The sequence below is a fragment of the Cheilinus undulatus genome, linkage group 18 (genome assembly GCF_018320785.1).
Source record: "Cheilinus undulatus linkage group 18, ASM1832078v1, whole genome shotgun sequence".
Classification (NCBI taxonomy): Eukaryota; Metazoa; Chordata; class Actinopteri; order Labriformes; family Labridae; genus Cheilinus; species Cheilinus undulatus.
The window spans coordinates 14,982,888-15,004,023 of NC_054882.1; the positions used below are offsets into that span (position 1 = coordinate 14,982,888).

The window sequence follows — 21,136 nt, forward strand, 5'->3', positions numbered from 1 at the left end:
AAAGTCATCCACTGATGGTCTTCATCCAACCTGATCAGGCTTTAGAGAATTAGCAAAGAAGAATGGAATCCCTCACTCCAGTTTTGCAAACCCTATTGCATCATATTCAAAAAGACTTGAGGCTGTAATTGCTGCCAAAGGTGCTTCAACTTGACTGAGTAACAGGTCAGAATACTTGTCATTTCTTTCAATGTGATATTTCAGTTTTTTATTTGAATTTCCATGAACCCTAAAAATCTTTTTTCACTCTGTCATGATGGAGTACTCAGTGTAGATTGAGGAAAATAGGAATTTAAACAACTGTAGCATCAGGCTGTAATGTAATGGAACTGAAAAAAGAGAGAACTTTTTGTGCTATGTGTTTTTGCATTCTTGCATGAAATGACTACATCAGACTAAACTGAAAAAGGAGGCTCAGAGATATGGACATTCAGGAGTGGACGTGGCAATTGTCCTGTGACCACATTGAAAAGAAATCTTTGGTCAGTCTGGGATCTGATTCAGCTCATTTACATGAGTCACAGGTTAAATTTATGCAATCAAAGTGAGAAATTTGAAGTCAAAGCTTTAGTCAGGTGTAATCTTGTGGCCCATAATCCTAGTTTAAATCTAAAAAAGGGCTTCACGCCCAAACTGTGTATGAAACATTAACTGTAAAACACTCAGACCCTCAGTGAAAACTCCAACAAAACCCTCATTACTGCAGAAAACAGAAAAAAATGGCAAGGGCATCATTGAGTGATAATCCCTTCCAATGGGCTCATTATCAACTGTATCTACAGCACAATTAGTCACTCACCCAGGGCCAAACGCTTACACCGACTCCAGCCAAATGCTGCAACTACTCCGCTCAATTAGGCGTCTCCAGAATGCATCAGGATGAAGAAACACTAACAGTTATGGTTGGCCTTAGTGACTAAATTACAGCACAAATAAATACACTTTGAGTGTCATCAAACTTAATTATATGGTTTTGAGCTGATTTACCTGATTTATGTTGTACATGTGGACACACTGCAGTATTTGTGTGCAACTATTTGGAGTCTATGTCTAAGAATACAGGGAGGATGTCGGGTAAAATCGTCTGTTTTCATGTTCTGTACAAACATGTCATTTAAAAATTTACAAAAAAAAAAGAAAACCTCCCCCAGACTCTGCACCTCTCTTACCTGTTTGCTTTTCAGTTCTAAACCTGCACTTGTGATTATTTTCAGCGCTCATAAATGTATTTTAATGCATGAAAAAGTCTCTCACGTGCAGCCTCTCAGTGGACTTTCTATTCCTAGCTCCATGCAGATAAATATACACAGTCTGTGGAAACCAGGATGGCAGAGATGCATATATACAGCAGTGGATGATGGTCAAGTTCTCTGGGGTCATCAGGTTGACCACAGCTGGTTTCCATGTAAAAACGCCACCGTCTGATCAGTGAAGACATGCACCCGAGTGTCCTCCCCTATCCACTTTACAGCTATTGCTGTCCACAGCGTGTCTGAAGGAAACGACTCAGACATGCCACTGTGGAAAAGTGCACAGCTTGCTCTTTGCATCCTGAAACCTGTTATTTACACAATGTATTTTCTTTTTTCTAATTAAGGAAAGTGTCTGCTCCAAAGTGCATGAATTGAATCCTTGTACAGACTTTGCCAAGTCTAATCTGGAGAGTGTTGGAAGAAAGACACAAAACCCACATGTTTGCTTAGATTGTTTTATCTCTGACTTTACAGTGATGACTGTTTGGTGCATCTTATGTGCATCATTTCACCGCTAAGGTTACAGGCGAACTGGGGCTCTGCAAAGTCTTTCTGACAGACTTTGCACTTCTGCTCCTTGTCCAGCTGGAACTTTGTTTTTGCGGTTTGCATCTGCAGTGAAAAAAGAAAACAAAAAATACACATAATGCTCAACCGAGCGAAAAAAATGTCGAATATCTTGCCGGACTCACCCAAATGACCTTGTGCCGAACGAGCTCTGCCTGGCTCAGAGCCTCCTGCAGCTTCGCCATCCGCCTCTTGTGGAAGGTCGCTCTGAGGGATCCAATTAAGAACTGAGAGAGCAGCTGGATGGACCAGGACTCAGGCAGGAGCTGGATGACCTTTTCAGCCTCAAAGGCCTCCGTGCTGTCATTCAGCAGATCTACGGCAGCACTTGTAAGATCTTTGGAGCTCAGGTAGATTTGTAGCAGGGTGAGTAGGAGGGTCTGTTTGAACTGTGAGTCCCGGTCTTTGCTTGCCCTGCAGCAGAAAGCCTGTGCAGCCTGGAGGTCCCGCTCCTCATGAACAAGCACTTGCAGCGCCTGAGGATACTCACCTTTTCTACCTAACAGGATGGCTTTCTCTACATGCAGGGATGTAGACTTGATTCTCCCTGCAACGACAATAAAAAAGGCTTGTAATTTAGTCAAATGTAGCTCTTTCTCAAAAGAAGTGCACGCACCATACAGGGCAGAGATGTCAAAGAACTCAGATTCCCACAGCAGCTGCTGCAACTTCCCTCTGGTCTCCATCAAATCAGTTTCTTCTTCCTGCTGCAGCATCTGAGTAACATATGCCAGGGCCAGACGGCTGTGATGCCTCTCCTCCTGGGGTTGGATTACACCAATCATGTTTACATGCATTTAATAAAGGGGCCAAACGATTACATTAGGTAGAGGCGGCTGTACTCACCTGACTCTTCATTACATGGATTAAAAACTCAAGGTACAAAAGCAACGCCAGTGGGTAGTTCTCCAAGAAATCAAGGACATCCTGTATTTCTAATGAAGCGTCTGGCGGACGCCTGGTGAAAATATGCACACCTATCTATTTTGGAAGAAATGGAGGCTGTGATTGGTTATTTAATCACCTATTAAGCAAGGCAATGTAGTTCATAAATTTGGTGGCAATCTGCTTGTTTTATCTTCTAAACACATGGCTGTATTGTATTGCAACTCTGCCCTCTGCAGTAGGATGAGAGTATTAAAAATAAAAAGGCACCTTTTGGTTCTTTTGCATGGTCCAGTCTGCAAATTTCCACACAAGATCAGTGTTTTCAAGCTGACTGAGAGTTGTAACGATGTGTCCATACACATCAGAGCAGATGGGGTCTGTGTGTAAGCCATCAACAATTTTCATCCATGTCTAGAAGGAAAAAAAGACTCAAAAATGGGACTGTGGCTCAGAAATTAGTTATGCAAAATGTGTTGGAAATGATACCTCAAATGAACCAATAAGATTTCCATGACTCTTATAGAGGGAACCCAGCGCAAACAATCTGAAAATACAGAAAAGGAACCATCAGAAACGGTGCAAATTGGACCAAATGTCTCAAACTGGAACACTGAATTGAAGCATTTTCTTGCACCTGTTACATGTGATTACTGCCCCCTTTTCAACAACCCATTTATACCTGTTGTGTCGCTCCAAAACAGGGACACAGTGATCCAGCCTGCACTCACTGGGGAGAGCCACAAGCTGCTGCAGATTTCTATCATCTCCCAGTTCAACATACAGCCTCAGGAGGGCGCAGTCCACCTCCTTACTGCATGTCAGGCTCTGCTCGGTCCCTCTGACTGCTCTGAGAAAGTCTCCTAGGAAGAGCAGGTAATGATGAAATGTGTTTCTCTTCTCCTGCCAAACCACCTGCAGATCCCTGGCCTTGTTTGCTTGATCAAGCTGGGATTGAAAGTCCTCGCACAGACTGCACTGTATGTCAGGGTAGAGGCGGATGATTTCTCTGGGGTCCAGCTCACCTTTACTGTTGGAGTGAGTATTGATTTGTTAGACTTAAATGTAGGAAAGAGGAGACACAGAATTCACTCTGCTTATTGAGATTTACTTGTGTAACAGGTTTTATTCTTACATGAATAGATCTTTGGCCTCGGTAAAACCCTGCTGATAATAATGAACAAACCCAGCCAGGCGAGCGATGGCCTTCTGCAGCTCCTGCAGGTAAAAAACAGCCTCTTTAAACCAGGTACATACTTCAGGCTGCAATCTTTGAGGCAAAGAAAAGAAACGTGTTCATAAAACAGCATGAAAAACAACCAGTAATTAAGAAGTACTAACGACTCATCAGTGTGTTAAATCTAACATCATCACCTCTACGCTGTGACCTGTGATATGAGCCACAAACGACACTAAATCTCTCACACCATCTGCTGTCCTTGGTTGTAATCATCTGACTGCATGAAAGCTCACAGCTCACAACAGTCATGAAAAACTGAAATCAAATGCAACGTTTCAATGGCAGATGGAGTTATAATGTATGCATGTTATCTACATATCAGTGGTGTGGATGAAATTATTAAATAACACATGCAGTCAGCACTGCATGACAAAGACGGACAATACAAACAAGCTAAGTGGATTCTGTGAAGTTCACATAAGGCAGAGTGTGTGAAAGCTGTTTAAGTTTAATGAATGGTTTTATGTTTCTCTCCTTTTAGAGAAAAAATGGTCATGTAGCTGTAAGGTGTGCTCTGTCAGACTGTCTGGTAACCAGTCTATTACTTTGATCTATTTGTAAGTAATATCATGAAGGCCTTCTTAATTCATAATACCCAGAGAATGAAATCCAGTAGCTTTCATCTAAAGGTCACTGATGCTGTAAAATACCAGCACCTGCAATTCTCTGAAATAACATCCTTGATATGCAATTGTTGTTCCCTGGAAGTCATTCCTAAAAAAACAACATACCAGGATCCCCAGGCTTATTATAAGGAATAATAAGCCTAAATTTTGGGTTTTGGTTGAAATATCCAAAAACTACAGTATGAATAACTGTGAAATTTGGCAGGGACATGTGACTTGATACATTGTAATCATAGTATAGATCTCTACTCTGTGCTTTTGAAAGTTTGATATTTAATATTGGAGTTCAGCGTTGGCAAAGTAACCACAAAAAGCCATAACCAATGGAGCCCAAATACAACGATTCAGCAGGTCAACAGGTGACAACAAAAGTTCTAAACACTTTACCCTCTCAAACTAGAAATCCTCATGCAAACTGTATATATTCACTTATTGTTAGGAGAAAAAAATTACACATTTTATAGCACATTAACAACACCAAAAAAGTTCATCCTCTATGAAAACACTCTAGCACAGCTAATGTAGCTAAGGCTAATGCTAAAAAAGCTATGTTGTTAATGTAGCTATGTAGCTAAATTAACTCAAGCTATAGAAATTACAATTGCTATGTAAGCTACACGGGGAACATAGCTACGTTGCTAATGTAGTTAAAGCCAACAAAGTTGAATTGGCTACATTAGCCTTTGCTAAAGCTAGACCAGTTTTAGAAGCAGTTACTCAAGCAACTGCTTGCTTAAACTTTGTTAGATTTAGCAAAGGCTAATGTTGCTAGATAAGAGAGATAAAAGATAACAACACTATGTAAGCTAAGTAGTTTTGTTACCTACACAGCTAATGTAGCTACATTAGCTACGTTTGCCAAAGTTCACGTAAAGGTATGTGTATGTAGAGTATGTAGTAATGTTACGTCGTAACTGCATAGCTAGTATATTCATGTTACCTTTAGCTAAAGCTAACAAAGCTAAATTGACCCACTGTTTGTGCGACTTCTTCTCAAATGGGACTATACTTAATTTAATCCCATATTAAACCTCCGATTCTTTTATTTATAAAATATTTCTCAGTGCTCTGCAGCCAGACCCCCCCCATATATATATATATATATATATATACATGTTCCATCAGAACTGTAATGTACAGAGGCACCCAGGCTTTGTGTTTATTTAGATCATGACAACTTGTAAATCTTCAAACACTGGACATTCAGAATAAACCGTCTTAATGAAAGAAATCTGTAAATTTGCACATGAAGATAATTGCATGCTTTGGCCTATACTTTAATCTTTTAATCACAACTTAATCCTGTATATTTATGACTTTAATATAGTAAATTGACAGCTTTTATCTCACAAAATCAATACTTTGAAAGCAAAACCTTAGATTTTCTTTAAACTGGCACATCTAGTGTGTTAGTTTTATCCTCAGCATGAAGTTGGTTTCAAATGTAAATACTATCTAACCTTTATCCCATTTACTGACATTACTTCCTGCAGAGTGATGCAAACCCTTCAGCTATACTGGCTCACAAAAGTGTGTTATATTTGATTTAAAAAGGGTAGTCTAGTGTCTTTATTTTAATGGTTTTTCATTCAGAATAGCCCTGAACAGCATGCCAGATATAAACTGAATGAGTGAAAGAATGGGGGAATGAGACTGTGTTTATGGCTCTTTCAGAGAGAGGAGACGGGGAGAAACTATTGAAGAAAAATGCTCCTGCTTCACAGACTTGTTTACCACAGTAACTGACTCAGAGCTGAAGTTTCCTCTCCTTATGAAACAGGCTTTACTCAGCTCTCATTCTAGGATTTGAGTTTCCTCCTTCTATGAAACAAAAATCTCAGTTTCCCTCATTTCAGGGTTAACAGACTCAAGGTTTGAACTAAACTGGCTTTATGAAATGGGCCTCTAGATTTCAAAGGTCAGACATGTTTAGATGATGTTGTTTTATATTTCTTTGTTACGTTTCACCTTGTACTGGTCGAGTGGGTGACGTTCTTGAACTCCATCTAGTAGCATCAAGGCCTCCTCGACCCTCTCCAGCCTCACGAGTGTCTGGATCTGCTCCTCCAACGGCACCAGGCGCAGGCTGAAAATGTCCCTCTCTGTGAACACTAACATGCCATCTGAGGGGAGATTGGTTTCTGGTTTCAGTACACAGAGTCGAGGAACAGTGGGCGCAAGAATGATTGACTGAATCAGTGCAAGCTGAGACACACACAACGCTTTCTTTTCGAAACAAAAACCACAATTTGACAGCCTCTCTGTCTGCAATCTGGCAGGATTAGCTGATGAATGGATGCTGCCTGCTGTACCTGATGTTGAGAGCAGACCCTTGGCTCCGCTGAGGCTCACAGTCTGTTTGTGCTGCTGATCGAGGACGCTGTAGACAGACAGCATTCGAGGCTGCAGGGTTAGGGTGTAAGGGAAACACACTTGAGCTGCCAGCACCTCCTGAGGCCACTGCAGGGGAGGGCGCTGGCAGATCCCCGTCTTCATCACAAACATGCCTGAGGGATGAGGATGGAGAAATGATATCTCAGCAAAACAAATGTCCTCTGGCTAGATTGATAAACGGAGGAAGGAGACGAGATCGTTAACAGTGTGGAAAAGAAGCAGCTCATGGGAGCCTGCAGGATAAATTTTGTGCACTTACCCAAAGATTCAGGCCCGTTCAGGAGGAATTCTCCTTGTCCAGCAGATGTAACAAAGACGCGCTGTCTGCTGTGAGTGTGTGGGAAAAGCTCCTGGATGCTTTCTGTAGTAACGTCACAGAGGAGATACCTGTCACAGGTAGCTACACACAAACTAGTGCCATCTACTGCCAATGCCAGAGGATCCTGGAGGAGAGGGATTTCTTTTGCAACCTCCCAGTGGTCCACGCCCACCACATGGATCCGTATCACCTTCCTGCGACTAGAAGAAGTCACCATCTGTATGCACGCCATCTGGGATTCCAGCAGCGTGTCGCACATCTCAAACAAAGACACGTGCTGGATCTTCTTCAGAGCAGGAACCGGGTCCAAGGAGAACATGTTGAAGGCCATGATGCTGCGATCCCACAACACCAGCAAGTGGTTGAACAGTGGGACAGCCTTCAGTTTGACTACATGGCTGCTTGAGCCAAGTTTTCTCATCCTGCATTCTTTGGGTTTAATCTGGTCTCCATTTAAGATAAGATGCTGGACCGTGGCATCTTTAGTCCCTATGTACACATTTCTGTCATAGCACTCAATACACTGAATGCAGCTTTTGTCCTTTTCTTTTGGTCCTGCATACTTTTGATACAAATGTGTTTGTGTAAATGCATGAAAAGCCATTTCAAGAAATTATGGATTTAAAGAAAAAAAGGCTTAAAAAGCAACAGATCTTGTTAAATTTGCACGCCCCTACCTCTCTGCCGTTCCTCCTTGTATCCTGCACAAGTTTATGAAGTGAAAACTCTCACCTCCCATGTGACAGGAAACCTTTGTCAGCATTTTTCCCCACTCATCCTGCCATGTGAGGACACTTACACAACCAATCCAGCAGCCCTCCTAAAAAACATCTTTTACAAGTATCATAACAATAGGTATGGTGAGGAGGACAGATATTTTGAGGTGCCCACAGTTACAGTAGTCTGTTTTCTTGGCTTATGCATGAACCAAAGTTGTGGATTTTGGTTGGTGGATAATTGACAAGTAGAAGAGGAAGTGATCTGCTGATCAGACCATATATGGTCGCTCTAGGTTTGTTTACAATGTGAATGAGCTGGGTGTGACAGGTCAAGAGGCAACAGAAGCACATACAGAGGTTTATTCCGCACAATGATTGCCTGAAGGGTGAATGAGAGGGGACGATATGATACTATAAAAGATTTTAAACCAAACTCAGCTATCTTTGTGAGCCTGAGAAATCACTGCTCCTCAGTGCAGCAAAATAATATATTCAGAAGCCACAACAGGAGTCCTGGGAGACGACAACTTCAGCAGGATATTCCTAGAAAGGGCTTTATGGGAGTGTGTAATTTTACATGATAGAAGCATAAATCAGGAGTTGATTTCATCTCTTTTTATACATTTTCTATGCAGGAACTCATTGCCAAGATGCCCTTGCATAAATGAGAAATACATTTGGGATGAAATGCAAAAAATGAGGCTTCAACTTGTGATTGCCGTCATGAACAATTGAACCTATGTTTTTTATTTATGCATGGATATTTTTTGTCCAAAAATACTTGGAAAAAGCCCTATTCACACTTACACAAACAGACTCATGAAAAAAGTCATGTCCTGCATTGTCATGGAGAGCTGCATGCATGAGCACAAAACCCACCATTTCCTGGAAGGTAAACTGTAGGAAAACTTCCTGCTGTGATGTACTAGTGTGAACAAGTAAGTCAGAACATTTTCTTAGTTGGTTATCCTGAAAGGGTTGCATGTAGGGCTGGGCGATATATTGAGTAAACTCAATGTATCACAGCTTTTGCCATGCGCGATGTATAAAATGACTATATGGCGATCATCGGGTGTAAATTATGTATTATTAAGTTTTGAGCCGTCAGCGTGAATTTCTCGCTGGAGTTTCATTTCTCCCATTGTCCCTGAATGCATCTCTCACAGCAGAGAGCTCTCTCTCCCGTGTCCATCCAAAAAAAAACTCCTACGCACACACATGTTTTTGTATCAGTGACGAGAGAAGCAAGGGAGAGGAAGGTAAACAGAGCAGCGCGGCGAGTTAGCGGCGAGTTAGCTGCGTTCAGAGCAGATGGACAACAAGAAACAGGGCTGGATCTGCAATGTTGAGCAGTCGTTCAACTTTGAAAAGGGAAAGGTCGAACTCGCGCGGTATTCCTTAAAATACGCCGCACGATGACTCCGAGATAACGGCAGCAGTAACACAACACTTCACTCAAGACATGAGCCCAGTGTTGTTGAAAAGCCAGGATTTAAAAATCTCAAAGACATTCCACCCAGAATACATGATTTGCCTGGGTGCGAGCATTGTGCCAAAACTCCCTGCCAGAGTCGTACATGTCAGAGAGAAGACGGCCCAGCAACGGACAAATGTGATCCACTTCCCCACAACTACGGAGCCTTATCTCAGTCTAACAGTTCAAAACATGGACAACATGGAGTTAAAACAAGCTTTTTTCCCCCCATGATTACACAGGAGAGTTTCTTGAATACGGTCTAAAGATGCTACCGTGTTATGAACTTGTCAGAAAATGGTCCAGCGTTCATCAGCACAGATAACAGACAAATATAATCACAGCTGTGAGTCTGAATGGAGGACTAGACTGCAGGCTGCATGCAGGACTGGTGAGTTTTGCATAGGTTTGCATCATCCTTAATGAGGAAAATACTCATTTTATAATCAGCAATAGTGAACATAACACAGAAAACATTTCAGGACTGTCCATACACTGTAAAAGACAGAGTATTTCATGATTTATGTATTTTTGATTTATTAGTAAAAGATTGAATGAAGTACTTTTCAAAATAAAACTGCTAAACTTGACTTTATATTTGACTTTTACACCTTAGCAATCATTGATCCTGCTGTCTTTATGTGGTCTTCTGCTTCATGGCTGAGATGCTGTGGTTCCTTAACTGTTCCACTTTCAGTTGACTGTGGAACATCCAGCAGGGATGAAATTTCCTGGACCATCTTATCTCTATTGCAAAGGTGGCATCCATCACAGTGCCATGCTTGGAGTCACTAAGCTCTTCAGGATGACCTATTTTGTTTAACAAATGTTTGCAAATGTAGACTGCATGGCAGGTCTGATTGAAACACTTGATAAATGTAACTAACAGGTGTGGCTGAATGCTTTTGTCTATATAGTTTAAATTGAAACCTTGTCACTCAAGTTTGACATTTTACCTAATAAGCTAATAAGCCACTTTAAATGGAGAAAATGGTAAAAAATGACAACAATGTACAAAATTGACCTTCCAATTTTTTAATATGCAACAGCATTCATAACTTTATTCACAGATATGCTCTAAACTGACTCAGATGTGATGTCTCCAAGGCATTTCAACTTGTTCATGCTGTCTGAAGCTAATACTCTGAGACATACCACACTGGGGTCTCTCGTCATTACCCACTATTGCACAGGTGAAGCAGAGGGCAAGGTATGATTCGTCAAATGTTCTTGTCTTTGTCTCAGTTGTTGTGACATTTCATGAGGATTCATCAGGAGCAGCATCACATTCATTGGGCTGCCCTTTCACAGAACTGGCCATGCTTTGTAAGCAGTGCAGAACTGAGTTTATTGTTTTTATTCAGCCTCACCATGCCCCCTCCCCTTTTACATAACTGTGGGCGCCACTATCTCTGCTTTAAAGATGCATTTTTAACAGTAATTTATAAGCATTTGACATTCAATTTGTTTATGTACCAGGCATGCTATGGAGAAATATTCATGAATAACCCATATCTCTTTCAGAATAAGAGCTCTTGGGTGTTCCTGTGACCCCTTCATGGAAAGGTCACTTCTCCCTGCCGCAGTCAGTGCACAAGATGTTGTCACGCTGGGTGAGGAAGCCACGTCCCACCAGCGACACGGAGCACTGCATGCAGGTGAAACACTCGCTGTGCCACTGACGCTCCTCAAAGGAGATGTACTTGGCTCCTGCCAGACCTGCGCACATTAAACACAGCAGCATGCTTTTATATATTAAAAAAAACAACAACAGAAGCTTCACCTTGTTTGTTACACTGCTGCAAATGAGAGGCAGGTCACTGTGAATATAAACACAAGCTCTGCTGCTGACTCACTGGTGATTGCTTTGGTGCAGCCCACACACTTCTTTGCATACAGGTTGCTGAAGCACTCTAGGCAGTATGGGTAATTCTCCCTGGAGGTGAAGCGCTGACCTGACAGCTGCTTTCTGCAGCCGATACAAAGGAAACACTCACGGTGCCATGGCTTGTCTTGATAGGTCACTCCACCTGTTGTGATGGCCTTGGGAATGAACACAGAGAAAACACCCCGTGACACTCCTGTTACGATGCATCTTCTGATTATGCAGTTAGGTGTGATTAAAACATCAGAGTCAAGGGGATTTACTGTGCTGCAGCAGCCAATACATAAAAAAAACCTCAGCTGTACCTTCTTACAGGCGCTGCACTGGTAGGCAAACTGCTTCTCAAAGCAGGGCACACAGAAGTAGCCGGTGTCTTTAGGGATGAAGGACTTGGTTCCTATTGGCTGCTGGCAGCGGTGGCACAGGAAGCAGGTCTCATGCCAGCTGTTCCCCTTGTATTCCATTTTGCGGGAACCTGGCACAGAGGGAGAAGAGCAGCTTAGTCAGCATATGGTACCTCTACGACAAACACCATGGCCCAAAATAGTTGTCCCGTCTGTAGGGAGAGGACGGTGCAGTCTTAATCATCTAAGCAAGAAATGCCGTTTTTTGGGGCTTTTAAGCCTTCTCAAGGTTCACTGAGTTAATTTTTGGAATTTCTATTGTTGTACAAAAACTCCCTCTGCAGACTGACTTTGTTAGGTTGATATTTAAATGAGGCTTGTATTCAGTCAGAACTGTTGAGCAAACATGAATCAAAAGTCCTTGAAGTGCTCAGGAAACTTAAAGAACTCCATCTGCGATGTGTGATATGATTGAAAGACCCAAAAGAGCTGTTTAGTGGATGCTAATGTTTTGTTTTCAAGAGTAAACTTTTCCACACCTTGTAAAATAGTTTTATTTTGAACAACTTCTTACTTTTATCAGATTCATGACCTTAAATTCATAGCTCTAAGTACTGAAGCCTGGGGGGTGAAAGAGTGGCTGCTACCACTGAGATCTAAATAGAGCTGCATGGTGCATGTTTACATTAGAGGACAACTGCAGTAAAATGGGGATGTTTTTGTCACATTGGACACTTAAACCTGGCATGTCAGATAGACTCTTTCAAAACCATTGCATGCATATATTTCACATTTATGTGGGAAACCTCCCATACAAAGGGTTTGAGAAGGGCAGGACTTTTAAAAAAAACTCTGAGGGTGACTGGACAAATATTCTGTCATATTCATGTCAGGCCAATTGTAGCAACAAGACAAAACGTGGCAGTAGGTTAGTGCTACTGTAGTTTATGAATGGAGGAGCTTGTTGATGGATAAAAATCACGCCAAAGCCTATGGAGAGTCACATCTCTGCCAAGAGAAGCTTTCACTGTGGCTCTTTGCTCTTGTTTTAATAAAAAGATGTGGTCGAGGTCTGATCAAATTGGTGCTATACTAGAGCTAAAACCAAGCTAACTGTTACAACGGTGGCTGCCATTTTTACCAGCTTCCAGTACAACTAAACCAAACTGTTTTCAGTTCAGCACAGTTGTTTCAGACTGGAGTTTTGCAAGATGGAATCGCCTGATGACTAACACGGCTATAGTGCCTGTGTATTCCAGGAAAACATTAATATATTTATTTCTTTCAATTTTTAGATGCATTTGTGTCCATCACCAAGTGTTGGCAGTAAGCTATTAACTGGCTCACCTGTTCTTACCTTGTACCCATCAAATTTTAGGTTTTATTTTTCTGAGCATGATGGACATCTAGTAAATGTACAAATTAGAATTGTATTAATTTTAATAGCAAGCACAATATAATGTTTATGTATATAAATACAAACAGGTCATTGTTATTAATGTTAATAAACATCCTAGTAATACTAAAGACTGTCTATAGATTTTAAACATTTGTATTGTAAGTATTTAGAACCTGTAAGTGTCTTATAAGCTCTAATTTAAGTATTATTCTATTGTGTTATTTAACGTTATTAACACCTTGTTAATATTAGAAACTGGTATGTACAGTTTTCACAAACATATTGTAAGTAATAAGAGCCTTTAAGTGTCTGATAATCTCTAATTTAAGTGTTAAAATGCAGTGCCATTTATTATTGTAAACATCTTAATATTAAAATAAGTTTATTACTCAAAAATACAATATGCTGAGGGCGCAGGTGGCCAAGTGGTTAAGGTGCGCCCCATGTACGCAGACAGCCCAGGTTCGAATCCGGCCTGAGGCCCTTTACTGCATGTCTCTCCCTGCACTCATCCCTGTTTCCGACTCTATCCACTAGCCTCCTCTTTCAAATAAAGGCATGAAAACACCCAAAATAAACCTTTAAAAAAAAAAAAAAGGAAAATAATACAATATGCTGTAAGTTTAAAGTATCTTGTCAGCAGTAATTAAAGTGTAAATATACAGTGATAATGATAAAAAAAAAAAAAACATTGTTCAAATTAAAAACTGGTATATAGAGTTTCACAAGACAGTAAGTATTAAGAGTAGGGCTGTCAAGATAAATGGCATTATTTGCAATTATCTAAAATCATCAATTAGAAAACTTATTTTTTTTTAATTGCTTGCTCTATTGTCCCTTTCAAAAAACTTTGGTTAAGCCACGTCAGCGTCTCCCTGCAGCCATGGTGATATAAATATGTCCACCAGTACTTATTTCATTTTAAAAACTCACAGACAGCTCAGAGGACAAGTTAAGAGTCACCTGAACCATATGTTATAAAACATTCACCTTTACTTTTTCCTTTTTTCCTTTTCAGTCCATAGCAAGTTCCTTTTTCAGTGGTTAAGTTCGTTCTACCTATAAAAGCAGGTCTGTATCCAGTGTTTGTCAGTTACCATTAAAGCCAGTAGAAAGGTCCAAAAATGACACATAAACTTTTTTTTTTGCAAAATAGTGGAACTTTTGAATGTGGTTAAAAAGGTGAGATTAATTGTGATAAACAATTTTAATCTTCTGGCAGCCCTAATTAAGACCCTTTAAGTGTCTTTCAAGCTCTAATTGAAATGTGTATACAAAGTGTTTTTGGTGTTAATTAACATTGCATTAATGTGAAAGACGGTTTTATTATTCACAATATACATTAAGTAATGGTGCTGCTGTTTCTTAACCAAAGTGTGTTGAGAGAGACAAAGTGTGTGGTTAATAGTGTTTTTAAAAAAATAGTGCACTAATTGTTGACTTTAATAATGCCTGTTTACCTGAATAATCATGACAGCCCTAGTGTTAACGTATTATTTAAGCTAAAAACTGATACATTTTTACACGCATATATATGGACTATATGTGTCTTATAAGCTCTCATTAATAAAGTGTTATTAACATATTATTAATATTAAGACAGGATTTAATACTTAAAATATACTCTCACTTTTAGGAACCTATAAGTACCATATAAGCTCTAATTAAAGTGGAAATATACAGTGTTATTTGCCTTTAATAGCATCTAATTAATACTAAAAACTGGCATATAATTTTAAACATACAAATTGTAAGTATCAAGAGCCTTTAAGTTTCCACTAAACTCTTGTAAAAGTTTAAATACACACCGTGTATGTTAATTAACATCTTATTGATGGCAAAACAGGTGTCAAAGTTTTTAACATGTACTGTAAGTAATAGGGGTGGGTAAAAATATTGATTTATCGATGCATTGCAATATTCCCCCCCAATTCAATATCAATTCAGCAAATCCTCTGAATTGATTCACCTTCTGGCCAGTGGGGGTCGCTGTGCGTGTGATTCACATTGTATGGACGGAGGCCGCACTTAACCAAACAACAATCAACCATAACCATGTTATGTGAGGTTTATCACAATTTCCAAGAGGAAGGAAATATTATAAAAGTTTACATGCGCTTTACTTTTTAAGTGTTTATATAGAAGTGTCATGTTTTTTACTTTTGTACTCCATATGCAAAAATAAGTTATTATTATGCAAATTTCTATTTTCAGATGCTTTATTGCTAAGACAAATGTGAGGTGACTAACCATATATGTTCACAACGGCATGAAAATTATTATTAAAAAATTGTCAACAGTTTATTTGTGTATTTCTACTTCTTACTGAATCGACATCTTACTGAATCAATATCGAATTAAATCGATATCGAATCGAATTGCAACCTAAGGAATTTAAATCGAATCATATTGTGAGGTTCTTAACAATACATCCCTAGTGTGTAATAAGAGCCATTAAATATCGTATCACTAATTGAAGTGTTCATATACAGTGTTATTTATCTTCTATTAACTTCTAATTAATGTTAAAAACATGTTTATGAAATTTAAAAGTCTGTAATAATGGAAGTGGAATTCCCCCTTGTGGGATTAATAAAGGGATCTTGAGAGCTTTTTTAGCACCCATTAAAGTTTGACCACTTATTAATATATCTTAACAAATGTTTATGCATCACATATTAGAGCCTATATGGTTTATAAGCTATTACTGAACACTTATTTTTCTTTGATAGTAAAAGTTACACAGTGATAAGTAATAGTGATAGAGAGTGATAAAAATAGAATGGCTGTTACATAAGCCTTACAGTTAAATCAGCTGTTTCAAAGCTAATGTACACCAGCTTTTAATCTTTTTATACTCGTGACTAAATCAGTTCAAGTTGATTTGTAAACGTGTGTTCATGGTCATCATCATCATAACCAACTTCCTAACATACCTGGCATGATGGTCTTCTTGCAGGTGTTGCACTTGGAGGAGTAATCATGGGCATAGCATTCAGTGCAGAGCAACAGATCATCCTTGGCTGCAAAGGCCTTTTCCACCAGCGAGCGGCTGCATTTTGCACATTTGAAACACTGTTCATGCCAATGGCGATCCTTGTAGGACAGGTCCTGTAGATATTAACACATAACTTTGTACTTTTTTTGGTTTTCTTAAAGGTGTAATATTCAGAATATATGAGCTAAAACGTGACCAACTGTAGAAGAAATGAGTACTCCTACTTTACACCTTTACTTGGATAGAACACAGTCTGGCTTACTGGAATTAAATGTACAACTCTAAGAATAAAGTGTTTTTCCTTACCTTGCTGTTACATCCAATTGCTAAAGAGCAGCCCTCACAGCAGTTGGAGAACAGGTTCTCATAGCACTTAGTGCAGTACTGCGTGTCCTCTTTCATTATGTACTTCTTCCCCAACAGGGAGTCTTTGCAGTAATGGCAGTCAAAACGCTCGTTGGTCGACATTATTGTTTGCTTTTCTTAGCTGCGGGTCAAACGGAGCAGGAGGAGGAGGAAATCTGGACAATAAGAAGCGAAGGAAAGATGAAAAAATAGCCTAGAATGGTCCAAGAAATCTGTCCAAACAAATCTTTCTGCTGCTTTTTAAAAGAATCTGAAAGAAAGAAGAAGGAAAGAAGTCTCTACCTCAGCTCATAAGTTGAGAGGATGAAGTGAAGCCAGGGGCTGCAGAGAGTGAGCGGTCCAGGCTCAGGGATGGGGCAGGGATGAATAGGGGGTGAGGCAGGATTAGGGGGTATCAACTGGGGGGATCTTCTATAAATACTAGCCCTCTTATTAGTGATAATCTCCGGGGAGAATGGACATGCTCCACTGCATCATACTGCACCTTTTAAGGGAGCTGACAGCACAGAGATTGCTAAACCTTTGAAATTATTTACTCATTATTGCTTCATTCCAGAAGACATAAAAGCAATAAAGAGTGTAATCACAGGACTCAGATATTGATTATTGTTGAGGAGCATGACAACCCACTAAATGCAACTAACATCAACTGATCAACTTCTCATGAATACACATGAGACAGAGAGGAAATCTAAGAACCAAAAGGAGCAAAATCTCCTTATTTCCATCTCTGGTATCAGATTGTTTTCAGAGCCATAGCAGACGTACTCGGCTATTTGGATGCTGTGACGTGCCTGGACACACTCGTGGCCTTTGTCAGTGCCCGCTACACACACAAGCAGTTGCAGATGGCTTAAGAGAGGTAGGTGCCAGCAGCTTTGTGACTGCCAGGTACTGAACTGTAATGCCAGAACCTCTCGGTAGATATCGAGAGCCTTGGCAGCACTTCAGAAGAGGGAAGCTGTGGGCCTGTGGATGTGCAATATATCCGTGGCAAAATAAAGAAGGGGGAGTAGGAATTGCGGTTTGATAGTGACAGTCCGACTGATAACAATCCTCTTGTAGGCTCATTAAAAACACACTTTGGGTTTATTGCTTTGGAGCAAAGATAAATAGAATTACACTCAGAAATACAGTACCTCTGTGTTTAAGGCCAATCCAGTCTAGGTGAATATGCAGTAGCACCTGCTTGGAACTAGAATCAACAGAAGCTTTTTTACTGTCTTTCTTCCAAAAGCATTATTTCATATTATTAATTCATAAAGTACCCTGACAATAACATGTGCTAGTATTTATCATTGGGGCTTCACCATGCTCAAGATTAATTAATGTGTTTCTGCATTTCTTCTTAGCTGTTGAGAAAGATGTGGATTCAGGAAAATTGCAAAGCACAGTAGAACTGAACATTAGCAACGTAATAATCCAAGCATTGCAGATATTCAGTTCAACAGCACAACCCCAAGCTTAATATACTTTTACAGACTTTTAAGCACTATATTGTAGTAAACTGTGCTTTTGTCCTCTGTCTGCACTTCTGGAATACCTCTTGTCAAATCAACTTATGTTAAGTAGTGTGATACATTTCACCTAACAACTTTCTGTGTTTAATGCCAGCTGTGAAATAAGATGTACGCACTTGCAGAAAAATTGCAGAGTACATTTAATATTTAAGCAATACATGAGAGGAGGGACTCTACTGAATATGAGCATGGTTGACATAAAACATTGCATAGAATGCATTTAATGTATAAGCAGTTCATGTCTTTGTCCAGGCCTTTTCATTCCTGGTAATAGACCCGGACACCACCAATGGTTTTCAGGTCCTTGGGACATCCATAGCACGGCCAGGAGCTTCTGGCAACCCCACTACCTGCCCAGTCAGTATCTTCATTACTTCGCCCTAGAGGTGTGATCTTTATTATTTTTTCAACAAGTGGTCCAGGTCCTGAAGCAGCAAAGCAGCCCCAGACCATCGTTCTACCACCACTGTGTTTGACTGTTGGTCTGATGTTCTTTTGATGAAATACTGCATTAGTTTCCCTCCACTTACGCTCATTAGTTTCACCTGGGTCTCATTAGCCACACCTGTCTCTCCTTGTGCAATCACTCCCTGTGTATTTAGGTTTTGTGTTTCTTGCATGTCTTACATGTTTCTCCTCATGTTATTCCTAGTGATACTCCTCGTGCCTCCTGTGTATTTTGCCTTTTGCTGGATTTGTTTTTAAGTAAGTTTTGTTTTGTGGCTTTTCCCTTGTGGGCTCCTCAGTTGTTTTTCATTGTATTGGACTTTAGTTTTTTGGGTCACTTTCTTTTGTTTCTTTAAGTAAATCATTTTTGAGTTATCTGCACCTGGGCCCTCTTTTGAGTTTTTTTCCACATCCTGACATGGGGGTCATCAGGGTGTTTTTATTCAAATGTGAGATTAGCTTTTGTGTTCTTTGGCCTTGGAACTCTTCCCATGATGCAGTTTGTGCCCAGTCTCTTTCTTATTGTTGAATCATGAACACTGACCTTAACTGAGTCAAGTGAGGCCTGCAGGGCTTTAGATGTTGTTCTGGGTTCTTTTGTGACCCCCTGGATAATCTGAGGAGTCACTTTGGTAGTCCGGCCACTCCTGGGAAGGTTCACCACTGTTCCAAGTTTTCTCCATTTGTGGATAATGGTTCTTACCATGGTTGACTGGAGTCCCAAAGCCTTAAAATGTCTTTCTAACCCTTTCCAGACTGATAGCTGTCAATAACTTTCTTATCTGTTATTGAATTTCTGAAGATGGTGCCATGATGTGTTGCTTTTGAGATCTTTTAGCCTACTTCATTTTGTCAGACAGGTTCTCTTTATGAGATTTCTGGGTTTAACAGGTCTGGACGTAATCAGGTCTGGGTGCGGACAGTGAAGTTGAACTAAACTTCCCAAAAATGTGGTTAATTGCAGTGATCCCATGCTTTAAGAATAAAAGGGATTACTTCTTCACATAGGGCCAGGTAGATTTGGATGGCGTTTTATCCCTTAACAAATGAAATCATGATTTAAAAACTATATTTTGCATTTACTCAGGTCATCTTTGTGTAATTTTAGAATTTGTTTGGTGATCTGCAACATTTAAGTGTGGCAAACATGCAGGGACAACTAGGGACAAGTTGAGAAATAAAGCATATAGCGTTAGTTCAAGTAGGCCATGGAGTCCCATAATTGCTATCAGCTAATCTCACATAAGCCCTCATCAGCTGACAGTCAGCTGATGTGCTCTAAGTATGCTACTGGCTAATAGCTCTTATGCTGCCTTATTGAAACTGCTCTTTCCTGGCTCTGCTCTGCTGCTCCCTCTGCAAGCTGCTCTTGCAACCCTCCTCCACCCCAGCTACTTCTTTATTGTGTTCTGACTTAGGCCGGCCACACACTACATGATTTTCAAATCTGAAACCATTTTAAAACCGTGGGAGACCACAGGCATTAGGAAAATTTAAAAAGATTTTTCATCTTTAATCCTTTGAATGCACACACTAGACAACTCAGCCACACTGTCAGATCACTGGAGACCACACACCTTTAAACTTGCCAGCAACCTTGGTGATCATGTGACTTCAGAAGAAAAACACATGAACACAGATGTCTGTTGATACCCTCTTGCTGTTCACAATAGGCTGCCCTGGCATGTGTTACAGGTGCAGCAAAAATAATAAAAGGGAAAGACTCAGGATAAAATCCTGGTTGGAATTAAGTTACAGTTGTGTTTATGGTTGTAATCGGTAAAAGTATGTATGATCTAGCTGGTGATGCTACCCCGTCTGCTCGCTCTCATTGGTTATTTGGCACTACGACCTAGATTCGTAAATATCAAACATGTTTACGACGGGAATTGGAGCAGTAAAACAGTCTAGTTGACACCACACACAAGGATTATTCCGAAAAATTATCATTTGTGATGAGGCTCCACTCGGTATACACCCCCACGACTGTCGAGGGAGGCAAACCTTGCCTCAAATCAGGCTTAAAATCCTGTAATGTGTGGCTAGCCTTAATTAGTGTTATTCTGTTTCCATTGATGCCTGCTCTGCTCTGGGTTTTGCTGCTTCCCCTCCTGCCTTAGGCTTTCCTTATCGGCATAGGAACAGCAGGAATGTGTGCTATTCCTGCTTAATGCTTTCCACATAGGCTCGTGGAAGAGCAGGAGTGTCCCAGAAAAGCCGCACCGCCAAACATAAATAACAGCGATAAGTGCAAATTAATAAATACTAATAAAGAAATATATACAGACACTAATCCTGTGGTTCTTGACTAAGTGGTCATGACAGAAAAAAGACATTATAGGTTTTCATAACCAAACATCTTGAATTTTTCATAGTTTCATAATGTTTGCATTGCATAAAGAATAACAATACATAAAAATCAGTGTTTCTGAAAATAATTGGCGTATACTAGGCTCTGCTAACCATATTTTTTTTTTAACTTTGCATGCAGTATATTGAAAATAACTAATATCTTCATTTTTTCCCATCTAAATCACCAGGGATTTCCATGACAGAACCTAGGAAATAAGGGGTTAAATAATGTTCACACTTATGAATTTGTAATTTTTATTATTAGGGGAAAGGTCGGTTAAAATTTGACAAAAAACATTGGAAAAAATATTAATGTTTAACATTTTTACAGCCTAATGAACTGCATAA

General features: G+C 40.0%; 2 protein-coding genes across 2 annotated transcripts; both read right to left on the bottom strand.

The window, feature by feature from the left end:
• Positions 1–1,707: 1,707 nt before the first annotated feature.
• Positions 1,708–7,935, bottom strand: si:ch211-266g18.9 (transforming growth factor-beta receptor-associated protein 1). Its single transcript, XM_041812285.1, has 11 exons — positions 7,225–7,935; positions 6,884–7,078; positions 6,540–6,694; positions 3,841–3,923; positions 3,388–3,735; positions 3,195–3,252; positions 2,976–3,119; positions 2,667–2,801; positions 2,437–2,581; positions 1,946–2,367; positions 1,708–1,865 (listed from the first exon to the last, which is right to left on the bottom strand). The coding sequence occupies exons 1-11, from the start codon at positions 7,886–7,888 to the stop codon at positions 1,722–1,724; spliced, it is 2,493 nt and encodes an 830-aa protein (XP_041668219.1). The 5' UTR covers positions 7,889–7,935; the 3' UTR covers positions 1,708–1,721.
• Positions 7,936–10,571: 2,636 nt separating this feature from the next.
• On the bottom strand, positions 10,572–16,782 carry fhl5 (four and a half LIM domains 5). Its single transcript, XM_041812293.1, has 5 exons — positions 16,410–16,782; positions 16,042–16,216; positions 11,668–11,837; positions 11,334–11,520; positions 10,572–11,196 (listed from the first exon to the last, which is right to left on the bottom strand). Exons 1-5 carry the CDS (start codon positions 16,569–16,571, stop codon positions 11,045–11,047), a joined length of 846 nt encoding a protein of 281 aa, XP_041668227.1. The 5' UTR covers positions 16,572–16,782; the 3' UTR covers positions 10,572–11,044.
• Positions 16,783–21,136: the final 4,354 nt, after the last annotated feature.

What these genes read in the sequence shown, in the direction of transcription:
- si:ch211-266g18.9 (XM_041812285.1), bottom strand. Translation starts at nt 7,888, where the DNA reads ATGGCTTTTCATGCATTTACACAAACACATTTGTATCAAAAGTATGCA. An exon ending in ACCCACTCGACCAGTACAAG is followed by an intron (nt 3,924 to 6,539) that starts GTGAAACGTAAC and finishes TTTTACCTGCAG; the next exon opens with GAGCTGCAGAAGGCCATCGC. An exon ending in TGACATCTCTGCCCTGTATG is followed by an intron (nt 2,368 to 2,436) that starts GTGCGTGCACTT and finishes TTGTCGTTGCAG; the next exon opens with GGAGAATCAAGTCTACATCC.
- fhl5 (XM_041812293.1), bottom strand. Translation starts at nt 16,571, where the DNA reads ATGTCGACCAACGAGCGTTTTGACTGCCATTACTGCAAAGACTCCCTG. An exon ending in AGTGCAGCGCCTGTAAGAAG is followed by an intron (nt 11,521 to 11,667) that starts GTACAGCTGAGG and finishes TTCATTCCCAAG; the next exon opens with GCCATCACAACAGGTGGAGT. An exon ending in CTGCACCAAAGCAATCACCA is followed by an intron (nt 11,197 to 11,333) that starts GTGAGTCAGCAG and finishes TAATGTGCGCAG; the next exon opens with GTCTGGCAGGAGCCAAGTAC.